This window comes from Corvus cornix, chromosome Z (assembly GCF_000738735.6).
Source record: "Corvus cornix cornix isolate S_Up_H32 chromosome Z, ASM73873v5, whole genome shotgun sequence".
NCBI lineage: Eukaryota > Metazoa > Chordata > Aves > Passeriformes > Corvidae > Corvus > Corvus cornix.
Window position 1 is genome coordinate 16,286,136 of NC_046357.1, and position 15,767 is coordinate 16,301,902.

General features: G+C 43.5%; 1 protein-coding gene across 1 annotated transcript in view; it reads left to right on the forward strand.

Moving 5' to 3' along the window:
* DCAF12 (DDB1 and CUL4 associated factor 12) overlaps positions 1-15,071 on the forward strand; it is a 33,402-nt gene extending 18,331 nt beyond the window's left edge. The window contains exons 8-9 of the mRNA XM_039566698.1: positions 4,211-4,395; positions 5,147-15,071. Coding sequence (XP_039422632.1) covers positions 4,211-4,395; positions 5,147-5,305 — 344 coding nt within the window. The 3' untranslated portion in view covers positions 5,306-15,071. The remainder of the gene's footprint in view (positions 1-4,210; positions 4,396-5,146) is intronic.
* Positions 15,072-15,767: the final 696 nt, after the last annotated feature.

Consider the following 15,767-nt stretch of genomic DNA (forward strand, 5'->3'; position numbering starts at 1 on the left):
ATTGGGAGTCTGGGCTGTGAAGGAATGCTTGTTTTGTAATTTTAAAGCCATGAGTGAGACTCCTGATTTTCTGTGTGATTTGAGTGCTATTTCCTTTTCTCATATGGATGCAGTATGTCCAGTTGAACCTTATACCAGGGCCAGGCCTGAGGGCTTGCAGAGTGTATGGTTCCATAAAGTTCTCTCCATATCCTTTACTGTCAGGCATGAGAAGACACAGTGCCATATTAATCCTGGACTAGTAAGTTGCAGTCCTTATTTAGCTTGTCTCTGGGCCTCCATCTCTTCATCAGAGGCATGTACGTAGTAGGCATATGTGTGTAGGTTATTAGAGGTATGTAGGTAGGCAAAGATTAGGAAACTTTTATTTATGTGGTGTCTATCAGGGTCTGCTGCTTTCACATGTGGGAGAAGTATCTGTAATGTCAGGAGAAGTCACCTGAACATCTTACCAGAAAGACCTCTTGTCTTGACTTGCTGTCAGTAAGGATTCTGCCCAGGTCCTGACGCAGACACTGCAGTGTGCTGCCCAGTGGTGGCTGGTGGCTGAAAGCTTCTGCCTCAAGTATGTGATCATCCATATTGGGGGATAAGGTGTATAGGGAGTACCTCCAGAGCTTTCTCTACTTCATCTCTGAAGAAAGTCTTTGTTCAGGGCAGTTTTCTGTTATGCAGAGTAGGTGCATCTTTTTATTTGGTGTGGTGGTGGAGGCACGTAAATAACAGTAATTCCCAAGATACTGAGTGTTTCCACTTTCTGTTGATTTCCATGGGACTTGGAGTGGTGCAGCACCTCTAAAAAACAGGCTCTTTATTGATCTGTGGACTAAAATCTGATTTCAAGTGCTTTGCAGTGATACCTGAATGTGCTTTAAGTTTCCAGTTGTACCTGCTGAATGTGGTAAGTCCACATTAACTTTAGTTCACTAGTGTTGTACACAAAAGCAGAAAAAGGTGGTGGTGGCTTAAGTCAGTCTGGAGCTGGGGCTGGCTTTCTCCTGCTGTAACCCTGTCTGCTCTACACAAGAAGGCAGTGAATGCTTTTTAGTGCCTCTTGTGAGTGTTGCTTTTCTTAGCAGCTATACAGGGAAATGCAGGCCTTGGACGATAGTTCTTGATCCACGAAAGCAACTGCTCTCTGCATGACTGGGGTACAGAGCCATGTTGTGTGCCCTTCACTTCATGTCCTGAAGGCAGCAGACAGAGCTTGTGTGGCATTGATGCTGTGACTTCTTGTGTAGGACATGCCACTGCATCTTCATTTCCTTCTGGGATCTGTAGACCCTTCCTGCAGCTTGGGAGTGAGGCTCAATATACTTACCTAAATAATCCAGGTCCACAGGTGATAGAGGGCTGGGAGTGTAGGAGAATTTACTGTGATTGTTTTTTTGGCACAGGCTGTCCTTTTAGCTTAATGGGAATGATTAATCTGAGGTACTTCAGCCCCTTAGTAGACAATTTGAAATTATGTTTTTGAAAGCCTGTTCTAAATATCCTTCTTAGTAGTTGTTGGAGTTTTAAGAGTTCTCCTAGTTTTTTTTCTGTTAAAGGAATTTTCCCCCATAATGTTTCCAGGGAAACAAATGCCCAGGTGCTTAAGAAGAACAAAAGACCTGGCTGCTCTTTTTGTTTCACCTGGGTGTGTGGTCAGTCGGTCTCGAATTTCACACAGAGAGGGAGGGTGCTTGCTTGGTCCGATTTTTCCTTCTGCTGGAGAGAAGCCCCGGGATCCCAAAGCCCGCCTTCCCTGCCGCGGTGGGCTGTGGCTGCCCTGCCCTGCCGCTGCTTCGAGCCTTCGCTGCGCTGTAGCCGTGCTCACCCTGCCTGCCCAGACCTCCGGGGGGAATTCCGTTTGGATACATCGCGTCTGCCACCCAGGATTTGTGCTCGTCCCTGCCATTCCAGCCTGCTGTTCCCGAGGGTCCGGCCGGACACCGGGATCAGCTGCCCAGGGGTTTGTGAAGCCTTTGTCCCATCCCTTCCCGGGATCCCAGGGCACCGGTGCCGCGTGCTCCCCGAGCTCGCTCCGGAGCGCCCCCTGCAGCCGCGGGGGAACCATCGCACCTGCCCTGCTCACCGGGAGCCGCCAGCGCCCCTGCCGGCTGCGAGCGGAACTGCACCCGAGGGGAAAGGGCCTGACAGCCGAGAAGGCTGGCACTGGGTTTGTGCTTCTGTTTGCTGGTACTGCCATAGTTATTGCTGTTTGTTTGACTGGGTTATACACATAGAGATATATAATAGTAAAGAACTGTTATTCCTATTTCCCACATCTTTGCCTAAAAGCCCCTTGATTTCAAAATTATAGTAACTCGGAGGGAAGGGGGTTGCATCTGCCATTCCAAGGGAGGCTTCTGCCTTCCTTAGCAGACACCTGTCTTTCAAACCAAGACAGTAGTGGGTACATCAAGGATTCCTTCAGTTAATTTCTGGTTAGAGAAAGACCTATAGTTGTTCTGCATTTTTTATAGCTTTTTATTAATAAATTTAATTGAAAAGTATATGCCATCTGCCTTCATACTCCATCACCTGTTTGTGTGCAGTAAGTGTTCTCCTGGGTGGCTTGTCAAGAGCATTTCGGGAGCAAAAATAAGAGGAGATCCATGGTCCCCTCTTGTGCCTTTCTCCTCTTACCCGAGTGACTGCACTTGCTGACTGCAGAGGGCTTAAAGCTTTCTTCCCCAGAGCCAGGCTTGTGTGATAGAGGTGGGGGGAAGGTATTCAGCTGTCTTAGGTGCATTTTTAACTCTCTGAATTAAAGCATATGCATCTCATAATCTGCTTCAGCAGAGAGACTTGCACAGTGGCTTCCCACCTATTAAGTCTGCAGCCAAGACTTCACCCCACATCTGGAGCAGGACAATGTAGCCTTGCGTGTTCTAAGTGTGAGTCACAAATTCTGGTGGCTATGGATGTCACATCCGGTGGCGGAGATGGAAGGATGAGGACATGTTTCTTGTTAGGACTCTATACAGAGGGGAAGGGGAAACTCCCTGGCTGCATTCAGAGCTCCTGGTTGTCTGGTGTCATGTGCGCTGCTGGGAATATTCCAGGATGATACAAGTTTTGTGATGTTCAGCCCTGCTTGGTATGGTGACAGCACTTGGCATATGAATGTAGCTGGCATAACTCACTCTTTTCCTCTCCTGTTTGCATGCTTGCTTAGGCTTTAATTCAATGGTACTTTAAAGAGGGCTAAAAAGCCCTAGGGTTTCTAAGCTGGTGTCCTGTCATGAAGGAAGGAGAAGTATAGATGTGGTGGAGTTTAATCTGAGTTGAAGAGTTGTTTGGAGTAGAGTGGTTACACAGAACAGTATTTACACAATAAATGGAGATGAGATGACAGGACGTTTTGTGGAGTGCAAATTCCTACATACAGAATCTCTCCAAGACTAGTTCAGAGGGATCCTTGATTAGCTGAGCCTTCAAATTTAGATTTTTTGAAAACAAAATGTACTCTTTTGTTCAGCGTAATGGCATAACTGAATTGTGCTAACATATTTAGTTTGAACTGTACCTTCCCATGTACTGGTGGAACATGGTGTTGTTTGTATTGTAGGATTCCTGTTCTATTTTCATCCCTGGCTAAAGTGCTAAAAATGCCAGCTACTAAAAATAAGGCGTGCTTGTTTGAGAACATTTGAGTGGAGACAGATCAGGCTCATTAATAGTTTTGAAGCTATCTTAGCAGCAAGGTGACTAGTGGTTATTATGGTTACACTTGCTTACAGCTAGCCTGTTGATCAGCACAGTGCACTTGGTGGCAGCTGGGACTTACTGGTCACTTCCTGCAGGTTGGCATGTAGTTAGAGAGGGTGTGAGCTCATGGAGGAAAACAGTGTGATGTTCTTCCCTCTGTCTGCTGCCATGTACCCGCTCTTGGTGTGTTCACTTAAAGGCTTGTGGCAGACAGCGCAAAGGTACTCTGAAGCCTAACTGGCTTATCTGGCCAACCTGAGGGCTGGTGAGGATGAATCTTCTTACTATGCACCATCGGTGAAGCTGATGGCCTCGAGGAGTAGGGCAGTCATGTATGCAGTTGAAGCTGCTGTTCTAATAGCATCAGTAGAATTTGTCTACACCACTCTGTAGCAGTGGGAAAACTTGTGTGTTGTGGAGAGTACTAGTAGGTAATCCTAGACGTGAAGCAACAGCACTGCAGAGCCAAAGCATCCCTCTCCTTACTGCACTGTCTGTCCCTTCTGTTTGACAGGTATCCGCTCAGTGAGCTTCTACGAGCACATCATCACTGTGGGGACAGGGCAAGGATCCTTGTTGTTTTATGATATCAGAGCCCAGAGGTTCCTGGAAGAAAAGCCCCCTCGTGCCTGCTATGGCCAGAAGCAGAAATTAGGAGGAAGTGAAATTTTGAAGCTGACAACTGGGAAAGGCTGGCTGGTAAGTAGTTTGTAGCTGTGATAGAGCTGGGGGGAAGGGGACCCATTATACAGGAGTGGCATAGGGCTTCAGCCAGTTCTTTTTGGCCCTCTTGTGTGAAATGTGTGCCAGTCAGTGTTCATGTAACCAATAACTAATAATGAAGAGCAAGAAGTGCTGCAGAATTGCTTTCTACAAAAGCTTTATGAAAGGGTACTGAAGGTTATTTGTTTGAGTGTAAGGCATAGTGACTACAGTTCTCATGCACTGATTCATAAATGAACCAGATTTTATATCTTTATATTTTCAAATATAATCTAACTTCTAGTTTTCAGAACCTCGAACAGAAAATAAATTGTCTTTCTTTAAGGCCATAGTAATCCAATGTGGTGCTCAAAGCAATGGAGTTTTAATTTAATTGTGTATAATTTTAGAAACTGCAGCTTCCTGAGGTAATGCCATGGCAGGCACTTGAGTTTGGTTTCCTGTATGTTATTGTAAAGCAGTTAATGGCTTTGTTTAACTTAGCTCCATTAACTTTTGTATCACTGCAGCGTCACTACCCTTCACTTCCCTGTTCCAATGTTTGGCCTAAATGTTCTCAGAAAAAGCTTCAGGACAACTCTGGTATCTTTTAGTTGACCTGTATGAAGCTTCAGAATTGTTAAGAAGAAATACCTCTTTTTAGGCTCTGGAAGCTCCCTTCTGCTTTTGTGAAACAGGGTTTTGGGTTTGTTTGGCAACAATAATGATCTAAACTTTCCTTTAACAGAACCATGATGAAACCTGGAGAAATTATTTTTCTGACATAAATTACTTCCCAAATGCTGTTTACACCCACTGCTACGACTCGTCTGGAACGAAACTCTTTGTGGCAGGAGGCCCTCTCCCATCAGGACTTCATGGGAATTATGCTGGTCTCTGGAGCTAATGATAACTCTTCATTCTGATGCTGATCTTTACACAGATTTCCATTTTTTTAAACGACAAAATCGTGTGATGCCATTGATTCCTGATTTAAACACAAGTTATTTTTGGGCAGAGTTTTCTGTTGGTCTCCAACAGTTTTGTACATCTTTTTGAACTAGTTTTTTGCTTTAACCTCCTTGATTCTTTATATGGAGGTGTTTTGAAGTCCTTTTTTATTGTATTTACTCCAAATGACTCTTCCCCCCATTTAGGCTGTCTTGGCCATGTGCCCCCTCCTCTACTTTGCTGTGAGGCAGGATTTCTTTCTTATAGAGTGGTTGCTCCTGAGCTTTCCGTGAAAGTCTCGGGGCTGCATGTGTGCAGGTACTTCGTGTCAGTTACATTACCTGGAGTGAGGACTACTTGTAATTAAAAAATATTAAAAATATTTATAAGAGATAAGCTACTACTTTATCTGCAGAGCCTGGCCCTGGCCTGGGTTGATCATATTTTTTAAAAGTACAAGTCTAATGATACTGTTTATATGTAGAGGGATATGGTAATTTTAAGCTGTACTCACTGGAGCCCAGGGATGGATTCCCTAGGGGTATCGCCCATCAGATCCAAAGTGCAGGAGTTTCAAAAGTGCATTTGTGTTTGAATGGTAGTTTTCAGCAGTGCTAGGAGCAAAAATTGATCTGTTTCTTCACTGCCTGTCCCAGGTATCAGCTTGCACAACTGGAGTTTGTATAGGCTGTTCTGCAGCATGGCTGTTGCAGGGTGACATTACATTGAGGGCTGCAGAGGTGCTGAGAGGAAATGGGGGCTAGTTACTCAAATGAACTAAATCTGTCTGTTCTCCAGATGAAACATGGTTTCTAAGTATGCTGTTAGGGTAGCTTAAAAGCTCTTCATAAACTGCCTAAAACCTAGGACCTTTTTTATCCCAGGTTGTGGAAATTTTTTCCCTTTTTTGCTGTTCTGGTTGGCCATCTGCTCAAATAAGCCAATGGAATAAATAAACTATTTTTTTTCTCCAAGATTAAAGAGTGTATCTCAGACTTTACGAATGCAAGTGAGAAGCTTTCCATGAAGGAGGATAGCTTGGTGTTACCTCACTTTGTGCTAGCGTATGCTGTAGGAGAGGCTCAGGCTTTTCCAGAATCCCCTGCTGCCTTCTGCATTCAGACACCCTCCAACTTCACCTGGGAGTGGGAGGGGAGAACAGGTCCAATGCCCTTCAGGTCAAGCTGTGAAGCATGTGCCTCCCAAGGGTGATGGTCTTACCCAATTCTCAGCTAAAATGCAAGACTCCAGGGTGTTCCTCCTTTTGGCAGGCACTAAACTCTCAGCTTGTTACTGAAGCCTCTGTCCTCTGCTGGAATTAATGCCTTTCCCCTGACACTGGTGGAGTAAAGTGTGCCTGTACCTCACAGCTTTGGTGCCAAACGGGCAGTTGGTTGAAGCTGAGAGGAAAGACAAGGCTGGAACATGCTCTCTTCTCCCATCTCTGTGGGACATCCCAGCTACCACTGCAGTTCTTGCCCACAGCCAAGAGCTAGGCTGCATGTGTCTTTGCAGTCTCTCTCATCTTCATACTTGGTATCTTCATCAGTAACACCAAGCAGTCAGCGTCAGGCTTAAGTTCCAGTTGGTATGGAGATCTGGATGGAAATCCTACGAGGAGTGCAGATCCCTCTCATTGGGGTGTAAATCCTGGCAAGAGGAGACCTCTCTCCCAGGTGTGCCCCTGTCCCAGAAGTATAATTAGCACTGAGCACTGACACAGGTGCTTCACAAGCAGATCATCTTCCAGTGTTTCGTAAGTGTACTTCCCATTGTAGTCTGGTTGCTTAATCTGCATCAGTTCAAGGTACTGTGTGTATGGCTAGTCAGGCTTTTCTCTGAAAAGGGCAGATTATATACCATGGGGTAGCTGCTTTGGTTATTTTAGGGATTTAGAAAAGCGGAAGTATTGAAGAAAGACAAATCTTGGAGAAGAATGGCAGGATTTGTCTTTCTACAGCTACTGTGTAAGATCATTCTGTCACAAGGAACATGTTCTGCTTTGCTTTGTTGGGGTTTTTTTAATTGGGTTTGTTTCGTTTTATTTTGTTAAAGAAGCTAGACACTTAAGTCTACATGAGTGTCCTCCAGTTCTGCTGAAGCAACAGGTAATAGCTGGGCATTTAGTGTCAGCAGTTCCGAAGGGAGACTCCTGCTCTGGATATTCTAGCCCTGATGTTGATCTATTAATTGAAGCATATTTTAGGCCATGATAGGGGAAAAAATGGTATTTATATTGCCTTCAAACACAGAGGTTGATTTTTCTGCAGTGTCTAGGTTACTCAGGAGGCAGCACTGGAAATTGTCCCTTCCTGCTGACTCTGATCTCCACAAGTACCTCAGTATGTGCTCCTAAAGCCTGGTAATGTGAGTGCCCTTTTCCTCCTTTTTTTTCTGCACAGAAAGCTCTGCACAATTCTCACATGAATTTGGAAAATTATGTAGAACTCCTCAAGTCTCACCTGCTTTTGTGTATTCTGCTTTCAGGATGCTTTCTTGCAAAAATAACTTTTTATGGTAAGGGAGCCATCTTTGTTGCTGTATGAAAATCCCCACAAAAAACAAACCAAACTAGAGAGTGCTGCAAGCACACAAACAAGTTGGGCCAGAGATAACTTATTTTCTAGCTAGTTTCAGTGGTTTTAAGTGCTTATAGCAATATATAGATGTTAAGTTTTAGAGAGTTCTTCTTGACTTTGATTTTGTTGCCCTGTTGGGTTAGATATCTCATGAAATTCAGGATCAGGTTAGAAATGTGGGGGGTTTCCCATCCAAGTGCAGGAATGGCTGCAGAACAGGGCATCTCTGGGCTCCACAGGGAGGCAAGTTGGGTACCCCATTGTTCAAAAGGCAGATATACCCCTGCAATGGAATGAGCTCAGTCTGGTGACTGCACTTCAATAGCTTCTTGAACAGCTTGCTGTGTGCTGCTGAGACCCAATGGCATGCATATATTCAGACCATCTTACCTTTTCCACTGTTTCTTAAAGATTTCCCTCCCTTGGTCTTTCCAGCTAGAATGGTTTGTTTGGGGCTGCTTCCTCCAACCCAAATCATACCAGTTTTTGCTGTAGCAGTATTGTCCTTGCAGAGGTGACCTCTATTGAGCAGGAACAGGCTTGCTAGCATTTTGTCAGCCTGTGCTCAAGACCTTCAATTTGCTTTATTTTAACTGGGTAAAAGTTGAAGGCTAGCTCAGACTGTTGAACTGGGCAGTTAACTCTTGTATGTGTTTGACTGATGTGATTACACAGTAACAGTCTGTTCCAGGTGGGGAACATACTCTGGTTTATCTCACTTGAAGGAGAGAAAAGAACTTTTAGCATAACATACCTTCAGACTGGCTGCTATTGACTTCTCAGTCGTGTGGGATCTTCTGTGCTACCAGTGAGTGTAGGAAGCAGTTAATTTTACTGCTCAGCTCTTTTCAGTGGACTACCATGTTAATTGGGGTATTTTTGGGTATTACATTTTCAGTATTCATAATAGGTAATCAAACGAGTGACTCAGTTATGGGTTTGGTAACACCTAGCTTGTAAATACTGGGTAGCAACTCCTCAGTAATAGCTGGATGTTACATCATGGGACATTCCTGAGGAATCAGAAGCTACTTTGCAGTGTTGGCTTGAGCACAGTAATAAGGGTTGTGCTCACCCTCTTCACTGAACACCTTATTCCTGTAGTTCCGCCAGCTTTCTCCCTTGTACAGTCAAGTCTTGTAGGGAGAATTGCTAGTGCTCTCCTCTGGTGCTTTCTGGGATTGCAGTAAAGAAGTGAGTCCATTTGTTTGATTCCCTCATCAGTGCTGCTGTTGTTAGTTCGAGGTGAGTAAATTACCAAAGACTAGTTGTTAGTAGGTTTATGTTCCTAGTCTCAATTGTTCATTCTCCTCAGAGATCCATTTTTAAGATCATTGCAAGCGCCCAGTGATCTTGCTGGGCTTCGTCTGTTCACAAAGGTTACGCTCATGTTGTGGGTGACTCTTGTGATTCTCTTCATGAGAGGAGCTCCTGAATTGCATTACGGGGTTTATATTTGCTGCCTCCATTTTAGGGCTTTGGCAGCTTTTTGTATCTAAAGGATTAAGATACTTGGGGATCATTCTCTTCCAGAATTTCATCCTATTCCTTAGTCTGAATACTTGCTTTGTATATAGCTTGCACCTGCAAAGTTAACAGATTAAATTTATGATCCAGCTATGTGGAGTGGTGCTTTGGTGTCTTAATTTGTGCCCCTCAGCTGAGAGGCATTTACAGGCCTTGTGAACTGCTGTGCCTCACGTGGTGCAGGTGTGAAACAAAGCAGGCTTGCCTAGACCCTTCATGAGGTCACTTGGAAACCAAGGAGAGGTGGGCTGTCAAGTTACTGCACGTGGGAAAGCAGCAGCATCTTTCAGCAGCCAGGTGGGAGCTCTGAGGTCTGTTTTTAGTGGTCTGATACTCTTATTTTCAATAAACCCACTTTTCCAAGTTGTCTGATATCTTCTTAATTAGCTTCTTTTGCAATTGCTGCTATGACTGAATTACTGGACTGGGGTACAGCTTGTTCCTAAGGAACACCGTTGCAGAGCTGTGTGTCATGCAGGTGGAGCTGATCCTCTGGCCAGCCCATGCTGAGCCAGGGACTCCTGAGCTACCAGGCACAAACTTCTTAGCTTAAAGCCAAGTGAAAATCCCTGTGTGCCCTGCTGGCCACCCCACAGTCTGAGCCCATGGTGTGACCTCAACTTAAAATGCATTTCTGAGTGTTACAGTGCTCTCAGTAACTTATTTGAAAGTCTGAAGCAGACACCCCCAGACAAGGGAGAGTGGAAGAGAGAACACAGCCACATCTTGTTTGAGGTGCTTTCCTTTGCCCCTGTACATGAGCACTTCATGTGGTGAGGATGGGCAAGGAACACCACAGAACCAGTAAAAGGCAAAGGGTATTTGGTATGGCTCTCGGGACTCCAGAAGTATTTAAAAACTAGAGGGGATACATGAATGCTTAATTGGAAACGTCTTTGAGAGATCAAGTATATATCCCTGACATTCCTAATTCTCTGTGTTAATTTTCAAGGATAAAATTAGGAAGTACCTTTTTGCTTGTGATGCTGAGTTTTTTCATGAAAATCATGTGATGCTTGGGTAATTAAAAGAATGCTCTTGCAGAAGGGAATCTTCCCATTTCCTAACAGCCTCTCCCGCTAGTGTCCTGCTGGGAGCAGTATGGTCTAAGAAAGTGCACACAGATTTAAAATGGAGTGCCGGGGTTGGCAGAGTTGGGAAAATGTGGGCTGTCTGACTGTTTCTATACCCAAAAAACCACCAACACATGACTGTATACAAATTGTGGTTGCTGTACTGAAACTGAGAGGGTGTATAAAACCCCTCGCAACATAGTGCAATGTCTTTAGTCCTAGATTCTTTTGAATTGATTCTTTTGCCTTCAGGACAAAAAATTTAGGAGTCAATACACTGTTTTGTTAGGAACTGCTTTTCTAGATTCCCTTACTAATAGGGAAAATTCAGGTGCTGAATCTTACAATCCCATTAAACTTGTACTTTTTATTTGCCCGTTCACCTGGTCTCTTTTCATTTCCAAGGCCTCCCACAGTCTCAGGGTATAAATCACTATGACTCATCCAAATAGTACTGAAATGGACCAACCAGAGGTTAATGTGCCTTCCTCTTCTGGTACCTTGATCTTTGTAAAGTTATCTCAGACTCGTCACTGTCTTAGGGCTGGGTACATGCATTGTCTTTTTCTAAGATGTATGTGTTGAAATTGCAACAAGTTTATACTGTTACTTGTGACCTGTTCCATCTGTGTTAGGATGTGGTGTAGACACAAATCAATGCGCTGGATGGTCTTGGTATCAGTCTTGCCAGTGACACCTATCAGTGCTTGCTTGTATGTTCATGTGTACATAAATGCTGGATCTTCCCCACTGCCCGTGGTGCACAAGATGCACAAAATACACAAGGTGTTTTAAAATGTGCAGTGATCACAACTTGTTGCCTGAAGGTAGGATGTCCTACAGTGAACTGTTTTTAATGGTTTTATTTTATTTTATTTTTAATAAGATCCAAAGCCTTCAGGGAAAAAAAAAATCAGGACTTGCTGATACTTGATGGCTTTTGTTCTGAATCCAGGGTCTGATGGTTGTTAACAACTCCTTCAAATCTACCCATCTAATAGAGGCTTTCTCAGCTTGTTTCTGTCATGAGCTGTATCAGAAACACCGCTGAATCCTGAGCTATCACAGAAGCTGTCAAGCAAAGTAGTAACAGCTCTCTTCAAATATTACAGTGCACATTTTTTAACTGTAAGATAAACCTGTTCCAAGTTATTGATGCAGCTTACAAGTGGAACACTGGGAAACTGCAGGTAGTATGTGAAACCGGCCTGTCTGCACATGGGGCTCAGTGTTCTGTTACCTTGCAAATTGTTTCTCCTCTCTGAAAAGGGTTTTTTTTGTTTGTTTTTTTCCATACAAAGACATGATACATTTGGCTTAGTTTTCTAAAGATATATTTGTTTACAAACCTCAAACTGACACCTGGAATTTGGGCTGAGTTTCTATCGCTTACGCAGACAGTAATGCATGATGTCTCATAAGAGCCTAGAAACAGGAACGTATATATCTTCACTTGCTGTGGCCTTCCATGGACATGCCTATGCATAATTAACTGAATTACAGTACTGCACTCTGTTGATCCATGAGGCTGCCTTTGTATTTAGAATCAGCACGATTAGTCATCAGTGTGTTGACATTAATACATGATCATGGAACTCTAAGGTCTGTGTGTTTTCTGTGCTAACTGTATCTGTTCTCTCTGTACCGCTGTGCAGACTTAACTCCAGAGTTCTCTTTGCTTCTTGCTAATTTCAGAGTTCCTTTAAATTCAGTAAGGTGCTGTTTTTATGTCAGTCACTTTTCAGAGTAGAACAAATGGATTTAACTTAGTTTTCTATCTTTAGCATCTTCCTCTTCTCCCATTTCTTCCTAGTCCACCTGTAACAATCAGTTCAAAGCTGTCTGCCTACTCTGAAAATGATCAAGTCATAATAAAAAGAAAACCTATAGCCCACTGTGGCAAGATCACTCTGTGCTTTTAGCATAAACTTCCGAGGCTGGATGCAAGTGGAGACTCCACTCCTGCACAGTCTACAGAAGCTGAAATCCTCTTGCATCCATATTGTTCAGTGGATATCTAGATCAGGAAGTGGAGGTGCCCTGTGCCTGCATGCCGTGTGTTTGTAAAACTGATCTGTAGTGGTTTAGCCGGAGAACTGGCATCTTCAGCTGCTACTCAAAATCTTGATTAAAGGCTTCACTCAGGGCAATACCAGGAGGGTGAGTTGCTGACTTGATCCTATGTAAAGGCTTCCTCCAGAGATTTATTTTTCTGGGAGGGTGGAATTGTAAAAGAGTAGGGATATGAGCAAAACAATAACCCTGTGCTCAAAAGAGAAAAGTTATTCTAATGTACTTTGGCCAGCAAGAATGACAAAGGCTGGCTATGCTCAGAGGTGAGCTGGCAAGGGAGTGTTTGAAGGGTAGGCCTTGAGGGTTTGTGCCATCATGCCTTAGATCACTGCAAATTAGTTGCTCCCAGAGTTTTTGAAACTGGTGGTCATCCCTCTTCAGATGAGATGTGAAGATGGAATGTGGAAAAACCAGTTTCCCCAGTGGTCACTCAGTCTTCCCCTCAACTCAAGGTTACCAGTGCACTTGTCTCTTTGTTTTCATGAGTGACTATGACTAATGTGCTTCACCAGCCTGATCCACATGCTTCGTGCAGGGATGGTGGAGTGAAAGGGCCTTGTCTGCATTGTCCTCCACTTTTCTGGTTGTTGACAGTGCAGGGGTGTAACAGGCCAGCTGTGATTTACAGCTTCAGCTGGTTGCTCTGGGCTTCTCTCACATTGCTCGTGTGGTAGTGGGGCTGATATGAAAAGAACTGGGTAAGTAACTTCTGGTGGGCTTTATCCCTCTTGTTCAAAATGCTGTCTCCAGTCTCAGCCTCTTGTCCCAGCCTCACTCACATCTTGTCACACTGCTTGGGACTTGAGGAAGTTCCCTGTTCTTTCATGGTGTACTGGTTCAGGTACCAAGTTCTGCAAAGCTTAGGGGCACCTGTTAACAGCCCAAACTTCTACACTCGCTTAGGCAGTGGTTTGCTGAATGGGACCTTGCTCACGGTGTCCTTATTCATTTTACTCAGCTCTAGGTATCTTCCTGGACTGCCATATCCCTTTCAGTCTGAAAAGGTTTGTTCCAAAGTCACTCCTGTTCCGTGGAGTTGATTCCTGTACTGCTGGTTATTGCAATTCAGTGGCTTTTCTTTTTCTTGTTTTCATTCTGGGGTTCACTGCAAAGGTACAAAACCATACTGACTTTCTCAACTCCTGAACCTAGTACAGGGGCCCATCCTGAGGCATCAGAATTATTTGTCTACTCTCCAGGTGCTTAGAGACAAGGATCTCTTAGACAAAGAAGGAGGAAAACAGCTGCATATACACAAGTGAGAAGGTACCTCTGAGTAGAATAGTTGAGTTATGAATTTTAAGTATAAAACCAGTAATTGAGGTTGTTTTGTTTTTTTTCTTAAAATTGCTTTAACAGGAGGTTAGGTGGTGTTTTAAGCCACAGAAAGTTGCAATGTAGACTGAGGTTTTCATCAATGCAAAATGTGCCTCTCAATTACAATGCAAAGTCAGTTTCTGTTGCTTTTGTTTGCAATGGAAGAAGATTATCTGAAGACTGATTTAATGTGTTTCTTGCTCTTATATGTAATCACCCACACAACAGTCCTTGCTGGTCTTTCCCAAGCACTGTTCAGCACTATCCCTATTTTAAAACAAAACAGGGACTGCTTTGAGTAGTGGAACCTAATGAATTTCCTTGGTTTGAGAGAGACCCTGGAGATTAAGAGTCCAGGTTCTGTGTGTTTTAAATACAACTTTAAACCAATGCAGCTATTCTCTCAGACCAGTGCAGCTTCTTACCTTTCCCTCCATTTACATGGGAATTTAAAAGTAAACCAAGCAATACATGCGCCAGTTGATGTGCTTGCAGGTGGAACATGTTTTTTTTAAATTTGAAGATTGAGATTTCTCTTGTGGAAGAACTTGTTGTGGGTGCAAGAGTGTGGAGCTCAGATTACAGCTCTTCTGCCAGCTTGTTAAATGCAATTAAGTATTCCAGACTCTTTTGAAGAAGACTGTGTAAAAGCTATGAAGGTGTAGAATGGAACTGATAATTTTAAATTTTAGGTCATGTGTGTGTTGCTTGACTACATGGACAATGTTAACAGTGATTTTTACAGATTGGTTTCCATGTGTCAGTCACAAATAATTTGCTGTTTGGAGGAAAACTTCCAGTAGATACTTCTCCAGATCAAATTATGAGCCTAGTTTTCCCTCTTGTATTAACCGGGTTACTGTGTTCACATGCCAGAAGGATGTTGCTCTTTGAAGAAGCATGTTAGTGTATGTGGCAATGCCCCATGCACTTTTTAAATACCTAGACCTGTACATTCTCGTCTTGAGTATCGTTAACCATGCTGTAGTCTGACAAATGAATCTTTTACTACTGCCCTGTTACATAGATAATTGTAATTAACTGAAGTTTGTTTTTTCCACTACTTGAAGTCGTGTGATCTGAAAATTGGTGAACAAAAAGTATTTGTGCATCTTACTATGGGTATCTCTAAATAAAATGTATTTGTATAGTGTGTTGGCTTGGCTGATCTTTTCCTTCAGCTTGTAGTTACCCCATTGCAAGTAAATCCAGGGCAGTTAAAAGCAAGTGGGCTTGGGTTTCTTAACGCAGCTGTCCAGCCTCTGCGTTGACATGACTGATTCAAAGAAAACGAAGTGAACTTTTCTTTTTCCTTTGCCAGTGAGTGGATTGATAACCCGAGAGCAGAATCTCAGCTTATTTTTGGTTTTTCATGGCCTAAACATCAGTCCTAGTTCTCTGTACAGCTGCAGTAATACTCCTCACTTCCATAGGAAATTTATCTATTGGCAGAGTTGGGACTGTTCCACGTCAAAGCATCTCCTGCCTGTTCTTCACATCTGGTACCTCATTGGCTCTGAAGCAAGAGTTTCCTTCCAACCACTTTATTTTTCTAAGAAGGACCTACCTCTTAGAAGTGTTGAACAGCACAGATAACTGTAGCTGAACAGTCAGGTATAGGACTACAGGTTTCAGGGAGATCTTTCATCCCAAAACTGCATCTGTAGCACTTCCACATATTTTCACTTCACAGGAGAGTGATGCCTTCAGACAGCTGTCCTTTTTCACTGCTTGTAGGTGGGAAAGTTATTTTTTCAGAGGAGGAATGTCTAAGAGGTCTGAGTTTTGTGCTGGAAGTTAAAATCATGTGCCTAAAATCAGCTTCTGCATCCCTGTCTTCATCCTTGGC